Below are 14,571 nucleotides of genomic sequence, written 5' to 3'. Positions count from 1 at the left end.
GATGTGCGCCTGATTTCTCGAGAGCCTCTCAATGAAGCGCGCGCGCGCTCAAACTCTAAGCTTCGCTCTCTCCACGCCAGCACCGCGGCTTTTCTTATTTTCTCCTTTGCGTGGCTTTTCTTTTTCCACAGGGAGAGGCAGGTGGAGAGGGGAACTTGTTACCGCCTGGATATATACCTCCTGTCGCGTCTGTTTCGCGCGCAAAAGGCTAAAACTTGCGAGCGTCTGAGACCAAGCTACAAACAATGCGACTTTTCTAGTTATATGAACTTTGGCCTCGCCCGCGCCGGTGGAATTGAAGGAGGAGCGCGCGCCACTCGCTCGATTCTACGATCAGGCCGCCGCGCGCTTGGTCGCGCTAACTTTCAATTACTTTATATCTTGAGGAAGAACTTCTAAAGATTAATATTTGGCCGATAAGAGGACCTCTGATAATGTTATCGTTTGATTGATTTACGTTGATTTCATTTTTTTGTTGACAAGGGCTGTTCACCCTGGCTCCTTTTTGATTTCAGTTTGTCGCCCCCCCCCCCCCTCCCCGCACTCTCGTCGGGTTAATCCCTTTACCGCGCTTTCCTAGATAAGTAATTGATAAGGGAGTCGCGCGCGATACATGTTATAGACAGCAAGGAGAGGGAACTTTGTGTACGTCAATTTTCGAACCGTGAAACATTATAGCGCACGTAAATTAGGAAGCTGAGAGATAGAGAACAAGACCCCCGGAGACCGTACATACCATACCCTCATCGATCTAAAATTAGAGGAAGAGGGAGGGGGAAAAACGCACGTAGAAAATCCTTTATCAATTTGCAAGCGGAACGTATAACAGCACGCGCAGAAGCTAATTAGCGATAACAAACGAGACCGCAGAAAATATTTTCCCGCGCTATCTAATTTCGTTTGGTCGCGCGTCTATCTATTTTCTTTTTGTACATGGAAAGCAGCTGATGTCCCTATAGCCATACACACAGAAGTATCGCGAATGCACGCTGCACAATAGTGAATAATGCCCCTATTGTTCTTCGAACAGTAAGCGACTCTTGCATGCGCGCTGCTGCATTGGAAAAGTGCAGCTCACGCGCGCGCATACGCTTTTATAAAGGCAACAAAAAAAATTCCGCCTCTCTCTCTCTCTGTCAGTCCGTTTATATCGCGAGCCAGGCAGACCTTAATTGACGAATGAATAAATCAAGCCTTGCCACTTAAATCTTAACTTCTTGCAGTAGTCACGTCTCCACACTTACGTATGCCGAGAGGCAGAAGATCGATCGTGTTTATGACGGATCTGGAAGTGTCGACGCGAGAGCGATGTTTGGTGAAAATAAAAAGACGCGGAAGAGAGAAGCATAGAAGTTAAAGTTGAATGCGATGGACTGTTTCGACAGAAGCCACAGGCCTCATGCCGGTAAGTGAAAATACTCTGGTTAAAGCAGCGCGAACTATATCGCAGGAGCGTCGAGCCGTTCATTGGTGAAATGCCACAACTCGACAAACAGGCCTTTATTTTACTTGGCATCTCGGTTGTAGGCCCCGCAGCGGTAGACATGCTCCCTCCCACCCTCCCTCACGGCAACCGACCGCCCGCGCTGACGGGGGTTTTAATCTTGACTCTCTGTGTGCGCGAGCCTCCCGGAGCCTCCCGGAGCCTCCTTCCGGGTGCTTAATTATTAAACAAACACTTGCGCTTTCACATGCTAATTAGCGTCTCTCGAATCATTTATTCCGTTTGACTTTTCTTTTTCTTTGGTGAAATCTGCGCGAGCTTTTTAACTTCTCGACGCGCGGCAAAATCTTTGTTTTTATTCGTCGTAATGTCGTCAGCTTTCGCCTAATAGAACGCATAATTGATAGAGAGCAAAAAGCATTGAAAGTGGCTTGTCGACTAATTTCCAACACTATATAGTTGGTGAAAATAGTTGACGACTTACAAATACGCTGAAAACTCGTTCGATCAATCTCTCAGTTGTCTCGGTGTAATTAGAAGCGCCATCGAAGCGCGTAAAATTTTGAAGCGCGCGCGAAAACAGGAAATTCCCAAGTGTATATAGGTATATGCTTACATGCGACATCGATGGTTGCCGGTTGACTGTTAATCTCTCCGGAGCCCGACCAAGCGACGCAGTCGCACTTGTACTTGTTCTTGCTGAAATACTCTTCAATGTCGTTGCGCGTGATGTTTAACTCGCTCTCGATAATGCGCGTACCAGTGTGAGGATCCACGAACTCCTGTTGGAAATGATTCTTGACGCGGTCTCCGTTGCAACGGAAGTACACGAGCAACGCGTGAGCTGCTTTACAGGTGAGGGTTGTCGGCTTGTTCCTGACGATGTACGAGTCGATGGGTTCGGTTAAGAACACTGGTAAATTACCACCCGCGATCAGTTCCGGGTCACTGGCTATCGTCGCTGATGGATTCTCATCCTCCTCAACGTAAGTCTCATCGTCTTCCGAGCCCACATCTTCGCTCGCTGCAACAACGCAAAAATATTTTTAGTTTTCTTTTTATGTTATTCAGCTTATTTTTCTTTGCAAAAATCTCTTATTCACTGGGACTACAGATTTTCTTACTTCTGATTAGAGACTAAAATGGAATTCCTCTTTTCCGCGTTCTACTCAAACGCACGCTCAAACTGTTTTCTCTTTAATTTCTCACGCTACTTTATTTTCATGTTCATTAGCGAAGTAATGAACTCATTTCGATGCAAACGAAATTGAAACTTAAACCTTTTATTCTCTTTCTCATTAGACCTTTTAGATGAAAAACTTTTCTTTCTACAGCGAACGTGAATTAAAATAAAAATTTTATCTCTCGAGGTGGACGACAAATAAAAGCTAATCGTGAGTGAAGTTGCAATTTACGTTCGTTTCGCTATCGTCAATGGAAAAATTAATCGACATCTTTAAGGCTATCGTTTCATATAAAAATCATAAAATTTCAGGTGCGTGAAATTTTATGAGTTACTTGTAATAGGATCGGCTTATTATCCACTCTTATAATGGACTTGAACAACTTCCCTTTCATTATTTTGTTATTTGAGTTTCTGCCTCGATCGAACAATGAAGATTTTCGTTGTAAGGTTTTCTTGGCTCGTATTGCCCTGTAACGTTGATCATGAATTCGTTCAAAGTCGTAACTTATTACGCACCGAAGATTATTGGAGTTTATTTGAAAAAGGAATAGAAGATTTGAGGGGATTCGCCTTAACACGCCCAACGTAAATATTTTTCGTTCACTCTTTGCCTGATTAGTTTCACATATGTATTTCTAATGTACGTTTACATCGTCGGTTATATCAGGTATGATTGTCATGCGATGTTGAGCCATATTACGCCGCGCCAATTGAAATAGCGATCCGTACACATTTGCAGAACACGAATAGTTCAACGTTACTCCAGATAGCTCACGTTCGATTGCTCGATCGTGCGACATGCACCAGATTCTGGCCATTCGCTCGATCTTTGCACTTGTGCACGTCTGTAGTTGAACGGAAATTGATAAGATTGTTAGGGTGATTCAGGAGCTGCTTTAGTCGTATACGTGGCCGCCAGCTCAACACGACGGCATATTGAGTAAGCCAAACTTGTACAGAAACGTTAGCGCTTTTGTGGAATGGATACAAGCTGAACTTGCGAGACATGCTGACAAATTGACGTTCGCCTGATTCTCATAGCTCCTCCGAGTGTGAGACAGAAGCAACCAATGAAAAAGACAAAAACCGATTCGTCAATAACAAAGGAGTTACTGTTTTTCGCCACTGGCGAACGAACGAAACAATGCGCCCACACTGCACGAACGAGTATCGCTATTTATTGCCTTTGGCAGACTCGACTATTATATAGCAGCGAAAGAATCTACACTGGGGTCATTACGCGATATTCGAGTATAAAGTTCTCGACGCGGGAATAAAAGAAAAAAATCACCGAGATAGTGTGTATGGAAACTCTCTTGTGCGAACTTTCTTTTGAGCGCGTTTCTCTCTCTCTCTCTCTTTCTCTCTCTCTTCGCTTGCAGCAGCAGCATAAAGAGAAGCTTCGGAATTAACTCATTCACGGGCGAGCACTTTGAAGAGATGCCAACGTGAAGGGAAATTTTCGTGTTCTGTGAGCCGAGCAGCGCGTGTATTATATATGATGCTACACGCATAATGTATAAAAGAAGGGGAATGAGAAAATTGGAAAATATTGGCAAAAATGATGTTGATATAAGGCGAGAGCAAATAGTCTTTTCCTTCAAAGGGATATAGCCGAGCTTCATCAGACGCGGGGAGAAAGATGATATTTCTCGTTGAGCGCAAAAAGTAATCGTGTGTAATTAGGCTGCACACGCTCGCGCGCCTTGTGAGCTTTTACGCCTCGCAATAAATATTTTCGGAGCGTGGTCGACGCTGCGCTGGACAGCAAACTCCCATTGTTTTATACACATCTGCCGTGTCGTATGCTTGGATCAAGTGATACATAAACGATGTATCCTGTATATGAAATTGTACAATGAAATTAATTCGGGCCAATCGAACGAGAGATAAATGTGCATCGCAATCAATTAGAGCCGATTGGCGTCGCGGCGTTTATTTAAAGAAGAGACGCCGGCGACAGCAAGGCTGCCTAGCGCTAAATAAAGCGGCACTGAGCAACATTCAGAAGTTGAATGAAGACACGTCCTCGAATTGCCCTGGCGCTTTATGGCCTAAGCTTCAGAAATCGTAATAAAAGTTTTGCAGGCATCCGGTTAATATTTATAACTCGTAAAAGCGGCGCGCTCCTTGTTCAACTGCGAAAACGCGCGCGCAGCAAAAGAAGCTAAATAACGTCGCTTCGAGTAGCGCAACTAAAAAAGATCGTCAAGTAAATCGCTTCCAAGTGCAGCGATTTCGCGCTATAAAATGCAAAATCAGCCAGCGCTACAGAATTGATACAAGCGCGCGAGCCGTAATCGGCTGCCTATAAAGTCTTCGAAGCCGAACTCGTACGGTAGTCTATTCGAGGAGAGAAGGAGAGCCGATGCCAAATTGGCTCTGCACTCGTCGTCGAGGGAGAGAGCCAAGAACAAAAATTCACCCTCGACAGCCAATAATTATCTTCACGGTTAGAGCGCGCTTGCATACGCGCAGCGAGCCTCCGCCTTTCTTATCCCTCGAATCGATGAATTATCGGCACCAGCGACGCAAGATAATTACGCAATACGTCACGACCTCATCAACTCCGAGCTCTCTCTCGATTTTTATTGTCGCTGTACGCCGCATTCGCGTATATTGTTCGCCTGGTAACGAACTACATTGTGCATGCGTGCCACGAGTATCCGGCCACGCTTTATTGAATGCGATCATCTTCAAGGGTTTGTAGTCTACTCCCGTGTAGAGTGTACGCGCTTTATTGGAAATTTCTGATTACACGTACTACTCTGTCGCAGAGAATTCATGGTATCCTATAGTGGTCGTGTACAATGAAATATTTCTTTGAAAAAAGGCTGCTCATATGTGTCATTATGATTGACGGCTTCTGCTTCAAAAACAGAGAGAGAGAGAGAGAGAGAGAGAGAGAGAGAGAGAGAGAGGAGAGAGAGAGAGAGAGAGAGAGAGAGAGAGAGAGAGAGAGAGAGAGAGAGAGAGAGAGAGAGAGAGAGAGAGGAGAGAGAGAGAGAGAGAGAGAGAGTTATAGTTTGGCATTTGAGATGATTTAGTTTGTACGTCATTCATGATTTATCCTACGATCAAGCGCTCCAAATCAAGCTTTTTGTTTCAACTGTCAGACACATAGAGCACATCACTTGATCCAATTTAAAGTATGGCATATCGATCGACTCTTCATTCTCTCTTGCGACACACGTGCGATGAAATAATTTCGCGGAATCCGCGCAACACGCGTTATCTATAGTCTAGTTCAGCCCATACCAATCAGTTTACTCGCATATCCGCGCACGCACACGCACGCGAAAAATTACTCGAGCGTTGCAAAAAGAAAAAATAGCCGAGAACAAGAAGAGAAAGAGTTAACGGCTCCTAAGCGCGTTCCATGGATAATTCATCAAAGGAGCCGCGCGCTGCGGCATCATCCGGTTTTTTCAAGGACTCGCTTGGCTACAATCAGATCCAGAGCACGCACAGCCGTGCGCCTCCATCGATTTATTCTCGTCTTGCTAGGGAGAGATAGAGCGCGCGCGATCGTTAATTCATTAGTGATTTTTCAAGTGGAACGCGCATCGCGGAGACGATCGATCGACATACATATACGATCAAGTTTCTCACCTTCGTCGGAGGTGAACGAGCTTGAGGGCAGCACGAGGCAGCCGAGGCAGAGCCACGCGAAAAACAACAACCAGCAGCACGATCTCGGCCTCATTTCGATCGTCCTCCGCTTCTCATGCTCTCCTCTCCACAGGCTGCTGCAGCTCCGCTGGGCGACGACGATTTTCCGAAAAAAAAAAAAAAAAAACTGCGCCCACTTTTATGCGCCTTGGGCTACTCCACCTCTATCCCAACTGATGGAGATCCCTGCAACAAAATGCATACCGCGTTATTTCTCCGTCTACCTCCTTCGCTGGGTCATTATCTGCGAGTACGTGTGTATGTGTCTGCGCTATACTGCCGTTCGTAACCTCGACGGCAAATTGTCGTGAAAGCGATAATTGCCAAGTACACGAGTGCGCTTGCTTCCATCGAGAGCCTAAAAGAAGGGCACGACAGAAGCTATTTGCGATCGACGACAATATAATAAAGATATAAATTTGAGCGTGTTCAGCGCGACAGAGAGAGCGTCGAGTCAATCGTTCACGACGATGCGCACTTATCAGTCTGAGCCTCCGTGTGTACGTACGAATCGCCGCAATAGCTTATGATTTATATGTGCATTCGTAATGTAAACATCGGTTTAAAAAGTAGATTAAACATTGGCAAAACATCAGACTTATTGCTTCACGAGCCAAAAAAATCTTTACATAACGACGTTTGTAAAGTTAATTTGCAGTAGAGGTTTTTATTTTTTTGCGAGTTGGATAAGGGCCCGCATGATAATGAAAGAGTCGACGCACAAAATTCTTACGTAAAATATATCGTCGACGTATCCGCCTTTGACCTGCGGCAGCAGCTTACAGCGTGCACTCGAGGATATTCGCGCCGAGGGAAAGCGGTTAAAAGCGACATTTTTCATTTGGGGAAGGGGCTTTCGGTTAACTAACGTCTACATTGTGCAATCTTTATAAGCGTCAAATAAATCAATAAGCTCGCGAGTTATTTATCTCGTCCGCGCGCGAATATGCTTATTATAATTAGTCGAGTCAAGTAAAATTCTTGTGCGGTGATTTCGGCATGCATACATTTCCAATGTTACGTTTGCCGAAGGGAGAGACAAGGAAAATCAGCATCGAAAGTATTGAATTTTCTATTCGGTAATGAGCTGCTCTCCGCTAAATGGTATAAAGCAATTAATTATTTAAATTGTTTACACGAGAAACCATTTAGCTGACTGAGAGAAACTCTATACATTGCACCGCAATTAATTTATCTAAACTATTCATAAATCAATTGCAAAATCACACTACAATGCGTTATTTTGTAGAAAAGCAAAACAACTACCGGATGCCATCAGTATCGAAATCTTCGAGGTTAACGTCATTGTTGGACCTAATAATAAACGTTTGTTCAACGACATAAAAAAGGAGGGTAGAGACGCTTTCAAGTTTCCGAAAATGAGTTTATTGTAGGCGCCTCGCGGACATTTGTTTTTTCAAATAAGCTTGCTATTTGACTTGCGTCAGCTCGCGAGGGGAGTAGGGACAAGCTGCTGCTGGCCGCATACGAAAATACATAAGCGTCAAAAAAAGTAGGCTGCCGCGCGCATGTCAATGCGCCTCTTAAAGACATACACACACACGGACACGAGAGGCTCTGAAAAAAGCTAAGCAAATATTATTCCTATCTGAGCAACTCGCTAAAAAAGAGGCCACTGAAAGGCGCATTTTCACGTCGTTAGGCTACTTGTTTGAAACACTATTAATGTAAGAGGACGAGAGCTTATAACCACTTTAGAAAAATTTTCATTGCGAGACCGCCGACGACGATGATTGAATCGGATCAAGTTTTTCTTTTCTTTCTTTTTTTGCGCTTGTTTTCTTTGTGCCGAGTGTCTGTGTATATATGGGGCTGATGCTGACGCTCAGACGAAAGAGCGAGAGATTATCTTATCTCGTTTTGTTACATTATGCATTAGAAAAAAGGTCCATGAAAGATTTTATAAGGGCGAAACTACATGTTAATATGTTTTCTGCAGTGTGTAAATACATATTTATGCAGTTTCACATTTTATCTTTGATCGTATTACTTTGTTGTGTAATTAAAGCTGCTGTTTTGCCTGTACTTCATTTGGAAAAACTTGTACATCCTTATTAATTTTCACGCGAGAGAAAGAGAGAGAAAGAGAGAGAGAGAGAGAGAGAGAGAACGAGAGATAACCGTAATCGGGCTGAAAACGTGAACTGAATTTAAGGGGTGTATACACGGACTATAATATACTTAGAATTTGAAATGTTAATCGAGCACTAGAAATAATTATAATACAATCGCGATACTGTCTCTCTATATTCTCATTATGTAAAATTCATTGATCAAGTAATATTTTGGTCGTTCGAAACTTCATTAAAAATTACAACGAATAATATAAATAGGCTCATTTGCAATTTATTAAATCATGCTCGACTTCAATAATATGCAGTTATATATCAATTTCATGATTTTAAATGGTAATCTAGTTGTTAAAACTATTGTAAGATCACCATTTTATATGAATAATAATACAAAATTATTTATATTTAAATATTTAAAAATATTTCTACATATTCGCTACAGTAACAATTGTAGAATTGTCGAAAAAAAAAGACTTCAAAGTGTTTGTGTCAGTGTTGTTCCATTCTGAACAGAAGTTATAAATAAGCTTGGTCAAAGTTGCGTATACAGCAACGTTATACCGCCGTGAATCAAAGGCAAATTCATTCAAACGGAACGATAATTTAAAGTACATTTAAAATTCAAATAGAACAAGAAGGAAGAAAAAAAGAACTGAACAAGAAACTCGGCGACGAGGGACAATTAGAAAGTCACTTCCCAAGGTATTGTGTTTGAAATTTCCACAGACAGGACACACTCGAAGGGGCAGTTTTTTCCCGCAGGTATAAATATAACGGCACGCGACGACAGGCACCAGGTGGAAAGTTGAAAGGGCAAGAGGAGGGAAAGCAATAAAAGTTGCCTTGGAAAAGCGCCATAAGGTATATGTGAATGGCCATTTCTCTCCCCTTTGGGAATGAAAAATTTTCAGGATGAGCATGCATCATGAAGGTAAGGTATCCCACGATGGGCCTAGCTACGCAGCCAAACATCTGAACACGAGCAGCGTCAACAGTGTATACCTCAGGCTTGTGTATCTATTTGTGTGGGAGCCGATCGCCGCAACAATAGCCGAAAATCAAGTGTGCGCATGTGCCTGCATCTACGTGTGTGTGAAACACCTCTCGCGGTGCAATCACCTCGCGGCTGCGGCGCCTGCTGTGTTTATTCAACGCGTGTTTACCCTAACGAGGTTAACATCCAAAATCTCTTAACTCCATCGGAAGAGAGCCCCCTTATCCGATCGTGTACCTGCTGCACGCACTCGAGTCTATACGTATACCGTACTGCTCCAGCACGGCGCGCGCGCGAATGTACACTTGATTAAGAGGCTGCTGCTCTCTCTCTCTTGCGCTCTCTTACAGTCTCTATCTTTTCGCCGTTCGTCGTGTCGCTCATAATATAATACACAACGGCAAAAAGCGAGCAGTCGCCTCGACTAATCCACACTGGTGACACTCTCGGCACGCCAATTTGTAGATAAAAGTGCTTTGATGTAGCGTCATTTCTTTTTTACTCCTTCCGCACACGCAAAGTGCCAACGCATATACGACATGCTGCCGCAAGTATATACAATGATATTTGACGGTCATTAAAGCATCGCAGCAGCAGCCTCTCTTTCTATAAATACATCTCAGGCGAAACGCGCTTCCGTTTTATTTGCGCGGGACAATATAGGTGGTTATTAGGGGATCGTGTCTCGTCGGGGGAAAAAGTCAGCTGTTAGGGGCCTCCCGTGATGTGTTTTACGGGGCGACGAAAGGCCTCGTTTTTTAGAGAGCGAGAGAATACGCGATCTCCGGGAACGATTGACGGAGTGCGAGCTTAATTGCCCGAGCGAGGGTGCCCGCTTAAATATATTATACACGAGGGCTTTACTCATTTGCTTCGTGGCAGCGCGCGCGCAAGTTAATGAATATTTTTCTTTTCCTTTTGTTCGCCCAGAGAGGACAAGCTTTCGGTTAGCTCGCGCACACGTAGGGTGATTAGATCTCTAACTGATTCCGAGGGTGCGATTAGACGACTGCGATTGGGCGCCGAGGAAATTGCTTGTATACACGACGAAAACCGCTGTCTCTCGTTCAATTCTAATGCGCGATGCTTGCGCGTCGGACTCCACGGCAACTATTGTTTAGCGTTCGTTCTTTCAGAATCATCTTACGTACGCTTTTCCGATCGGTCGTCAATTGACGAGCGCGGCTTCGATGTAACGCCGATTGCCGGCGACGATCCCGAACCTTCATCGCTTTCCACGATAAAACCCGTCTGTACAATAGAACCCCCGCCGCTGTGCGCTCGCGATTTATGCACCTCATCGTTTATGCCACGCTCTCCCGAAAAAAAAAAAAAAAAAAAAACAAAATGAAATAAAACAAGAAGAAAGAGCAGAGATGGCGAAAGGCGAGCGTTTATCAATCAGGCGACAGGCTTTATAGCCGCGGCAGTATAGACCCGATCTCTCACGGCCATTACGTTAAATTACAATCAAATATAACTGCAACCTGCGAAGAAAAATGAAAATCTATTTCTCCGCGCGGCGCGCACGACCTCGTGAAATTACAAGCACTTTGTCTCTTCCCGGCGCGCGTATGCCGACAAAGGAGGGCCAGCGGCAGCCGTACGTAAAAACGATTACCGAATCCGATTGTTCACGCTTCGCTCATTTTTCGAGTGTCCGTAGAGAGGGAGAGAGGGGCGGGGAGAGCGACGGGTTGGGGGGGGGGGGGCAGGTACGAGTTCTCACGGGCGCATCTTGCGAGCGCTGCACGCTCGCGCAGATGGCTCCTGCACGCAGCGCTGCCGCACGTGTCACCAGGTGAGGAAGCTGCTTCCGGGCTATCTCGTCGCGACGATCTGACTGGCGGATTCCGATCGCGTAATCAGTCCCCAAAGCCCTCGACCGAGACTTTTTCTCGTGGTCCCTTTCCAGGAAGCCCGGGGAAGGAAGAGTTCGCCCGACACGTGTTTTGCTCGCAGAGACACGGACAAAGGCCCGGAGAGTGATTCCATGGAAGTTGCCAACGACGTAACCCCGCGGCGCTGCTTTCCGCTGCCAAGTGCTCCATATGACTTTTTTGCGCGCATCACGGAGCGGCCATTAAGAGCGAGGGCAGCTCTGCACGGCGCTGCCGCGCAGTCAGCATAGCAAAAAGCGCAGACAGTAATAGATCGCTCAACGCTCGGAGCTTTGATGCTCTCGTGCGCGGCTAATTGGAGCGCCGCGCGCCGCCGCCACTTGAAAACTTGCAGCGCATTTCAGCTCGTGCCCTTTTATATTCGCCTGGTGCTGTCGAAAAGCCTGGAGCGAGTACCGTGTCGCGCGTGTCGTCTCATAGACGTGTGCAAGAGAAAACAGTGTTTTCGTGCGGTTCAACAGGTTTTACGAGCGCTAGCGCTCCACGGTTTTAGATAAAGCCAACAGTAAATTTCTTTCAGACTCGGGATAATAAATGTCACATAATTCGATTTGCGCTCGCTTTCCGGAAAAAAAGTGGAGAGGGAAGGCGGCGGCGCTGCAGCGTATATATCCCCGTTTTTTGCTGTGTAGCATGCGGTCTACGGCTCGCAGCGGGCGTAAAACTATACCTTTCGACAGTGTTTACACTATATATATATATGCAGGCGGCGAGCGCAGCGATAACAGTTAAGTGTAATGTGACACACAAAAGAAGTAAGAAAAGTGTCGGCCTCGCGCGCAAGAGAAATTTGAATGGCACATATGCAAAACATTACTAAAACTGTCCTACGATACGCGCATACTTTGCAGTCGCATAACTTACCTATCGTTAATAAGACCAAAACTTCTTATCTCAACCGTACTGTGCCTCTTTGTTTTTTTTCAATTGTATGATTTATCCAGTCTCGCCTGCTTGCCAATTAAAATACAATGTGCGCAAGCCACCTATCGAATACCAATCTGATGCACGATATTGCAAACGCCAATTGTTTATAGCCTCGAGTGTATAAATCCTCCGGTAATTAACTTGGGGGAACCAGCATACATGAAAGAGAGATAGAGAGAGAGAGAGAGCAACAAGTCCCTCGGCGCAGACTTACAAATGAGCAGTGATATGTTAGAGTTGGTAAAACGTGAGAGACAACTAATAATCTCGCATCTTCTAGCTTATCGGTTTGGGAGCTTGCACAATACACGTACACGCATGGACGAGAAACGAGACCGTTCGGACAACTCGCATAATTTATTATAATTCGCGAGTGACTGCTCTTTCATACTACTCACCGGTGAAAAGAGGAACAGTGTACAAGAGGAGACGACGACGACGACGACGACGACGATGACGACGACGACGACGACGACGACGACAACGACGACGCTGAAGGAAGAACGGACAATAAATCCATTATACGCCAACGGCGGCCACGGCAGCGTCAGCGCCAATCCACCAACCACTCATCTCTCGGTCATTTCATCATTTTATCTTGCACTCTCTCTCTATATATATATATACAAATACATATATATATATATATATACAATACGCGTTTACTCGCTCACTTCACTGCCTCGCTCTCACACTAGTCACTTCCGTCCGTCCGTCCGTCCGCACACTTGAAAGAGTCAGCCGTTTATTTTCCCACGATTGACGATTTTCATTAAAGATAAAAGTTCCGGCTGAATCGATGATCGTTAATTGATGAATCGCGAACGAGATCGCTCGGCAAAGAAGAGCAAATCAGTGCGCGAACCGTATGCCGTGCGTGTTTATGTGCCGGTTTAAAGCGAAGAGCACGAAGCGTACTCCTCCCGTAGCGGCAACTCGGCAACGACTGAAGCACCGAATGCTCGCGAGGAGACGGCTCTGTGCAGCGTGCGCGCGTGCTGAGGCCGGCGCCGCTCGTGAGTTCCCGGCCTGACTCGTGTCTGCGCGCCGCGCGGCTCCCCCTCGGTTACAGTCGTGCCAGTCGTGATGCAGGAGAGAGCAAGACGGAGAGATACAGTCGCGCGCACCCCGGCTTCGTTGCTTTTTTTCTCCTCCTTTCTTTAAGGGCATTCTGGCAGGAAATTTCGTGTAAGGAAATACGAGGAATTTTTCGGGGACTGGTAATTGTAATTTAATTTTTTTTTCAGAGCGAGTCTGCGGAGTGTCGCGTTTCTAGAAAATGTGATTTTTTTCTTCTCTTTCTGGCGCTCACGTGATGGTGTCGAATGTATCAAGTAGCATATATTCGAACAGGAGACCTTTGTTATAACAGAGTTTAGTGCTCTTGTGTTGTTGCTATAGTATTTGATTTAGAGCTTCGAAAGCTCAACTAGTTTCAGATTGATTTTATAATCGATCGATGGGCAGTGGCAAAGAATGCTAACGAGCGTTTAGAATTGAATTTCAGTTGTTGCGAAGCATTTCGTGGCAGTGCCTGTAACGAAACACGTTCGCGCTTGATTAGAGAAACGGCACTTGACGACGGCACTGTCAATTAATAAGCAATCTGAGATACGCGATTGAGAACTGGAGATAACGGTTAGCCTTTCTTTTCGTTTTACAATGTCTTTCGATGAGAAGCTCTGAAACGACATCGTTTTTACAAACTCGACCTTTTGATACAGCGCATCCTCGAAAAATGATCCTCGACGCCAAAGATGAAATCTACGTTATGCGAATCCACCTGTGCTAATCTCGAATGTCTACGAAACGAGAGAGGATCTATGCAAATTTGGATCGCGCCTCGCAGAGAATTCAATGTCTCAGCATTTTTACAAGCGTCCGGCGAAAGTTCATCAAAGTAAACACGGTGGTTTTGTACGGGCGCTAAAAAAGGAGTCGTGGAACGAGGAAAAACGGCGATACATAGAAATTGGAACGCCGACTGGTTTTGTTGCAGAGTCGGACGAAGCGGCGAAACAATGTAATCGCTTATGGCCCCGGTGGTGCCGGCGATAGCAATCGAAAGCAGTCATCCGGCTAGACTGGGCGCGTATCAAAGGCAGCCCCTTCGAATGATCTCCAAAATGAAAATCAAAGCTTTCGTCGAGCGGCATGTGCGTCCGATCCGTCCAGCAAACCGTGGACCTTGGCTGTGCGCAACAGAGAGTATTGTATAGGCGCCAGCTGCGCCGGTGGCCGGCTTCGCCGCGCCGGCAGCCGGAGGTACAAAACTCGACGACAAGTGGCTCCCTGAATATTTCACGATGAATAGAGTGCCTTTGCCGCTCGCGCGCGCGCGCGACTCGTCGTCG

General features: G+C 45.6%; 1 protein-coding gene across 4 annotated transcripts in view; it reads right to left on the bottom strand.

Moving 5' to 3' along the window:
* Window positions 1–13,144, bottom strand: part of LOC131670371 (netrin receptor UNC5C) — a 28,243-nt gene extending 15,099 nt beyond the window's left edge. For 3 of the 4 annotated variants that reach the window (XM_058945912.1, XM_058945913.1, XM_058945914.1), the window contains exons 1-3: window positions 12,616–13,144; window positions 6,243–6,488; window positions 2,061–2,468 (exon numbers count right to left, since the gene is read on the bottom strand). In XM_058945912.1, the coding sequence (XP_058801895.1) occupies window positions 2,061–2,468; window positions 6,243–6,336 (502 nt within the window). In that variant the 5' untranslated portion in view covers window positions 6,337–6,488; window positions 12,616–13,144. The remainder of the gene's footprint in view (window positions 1–2,060; window positions 2,469–6,242; window positions 6,489–12,615) is intronic. The other variant, XM_058945911.1, reaches the window with a different exon arrangement.
* Window positions 13,145–14,571: the final 1,427 nt, after the last annotated feature.

This window comes from Phymastichus coffea, unplaced genomic scaffold (assembly GCF_024137745.1).
Source record: "Phymastichus coffea isolate CEN01 unplaced genomic scaffold, Cenicafe_Pcof_1.1 PCOF00109, whole genome shotgun sequence".
NCBI classification, from domain to species: Eukaryota; Metazoa; Arthropoda; class Insecta; order Hymenoptera; family Eulophidae; genus Phymastichus; species Phymastichus coffea.
Note: the sequence above shows the minus strand (reverse complement) of the source record. Positions and strands in the feature narration are given on the sequence as shown.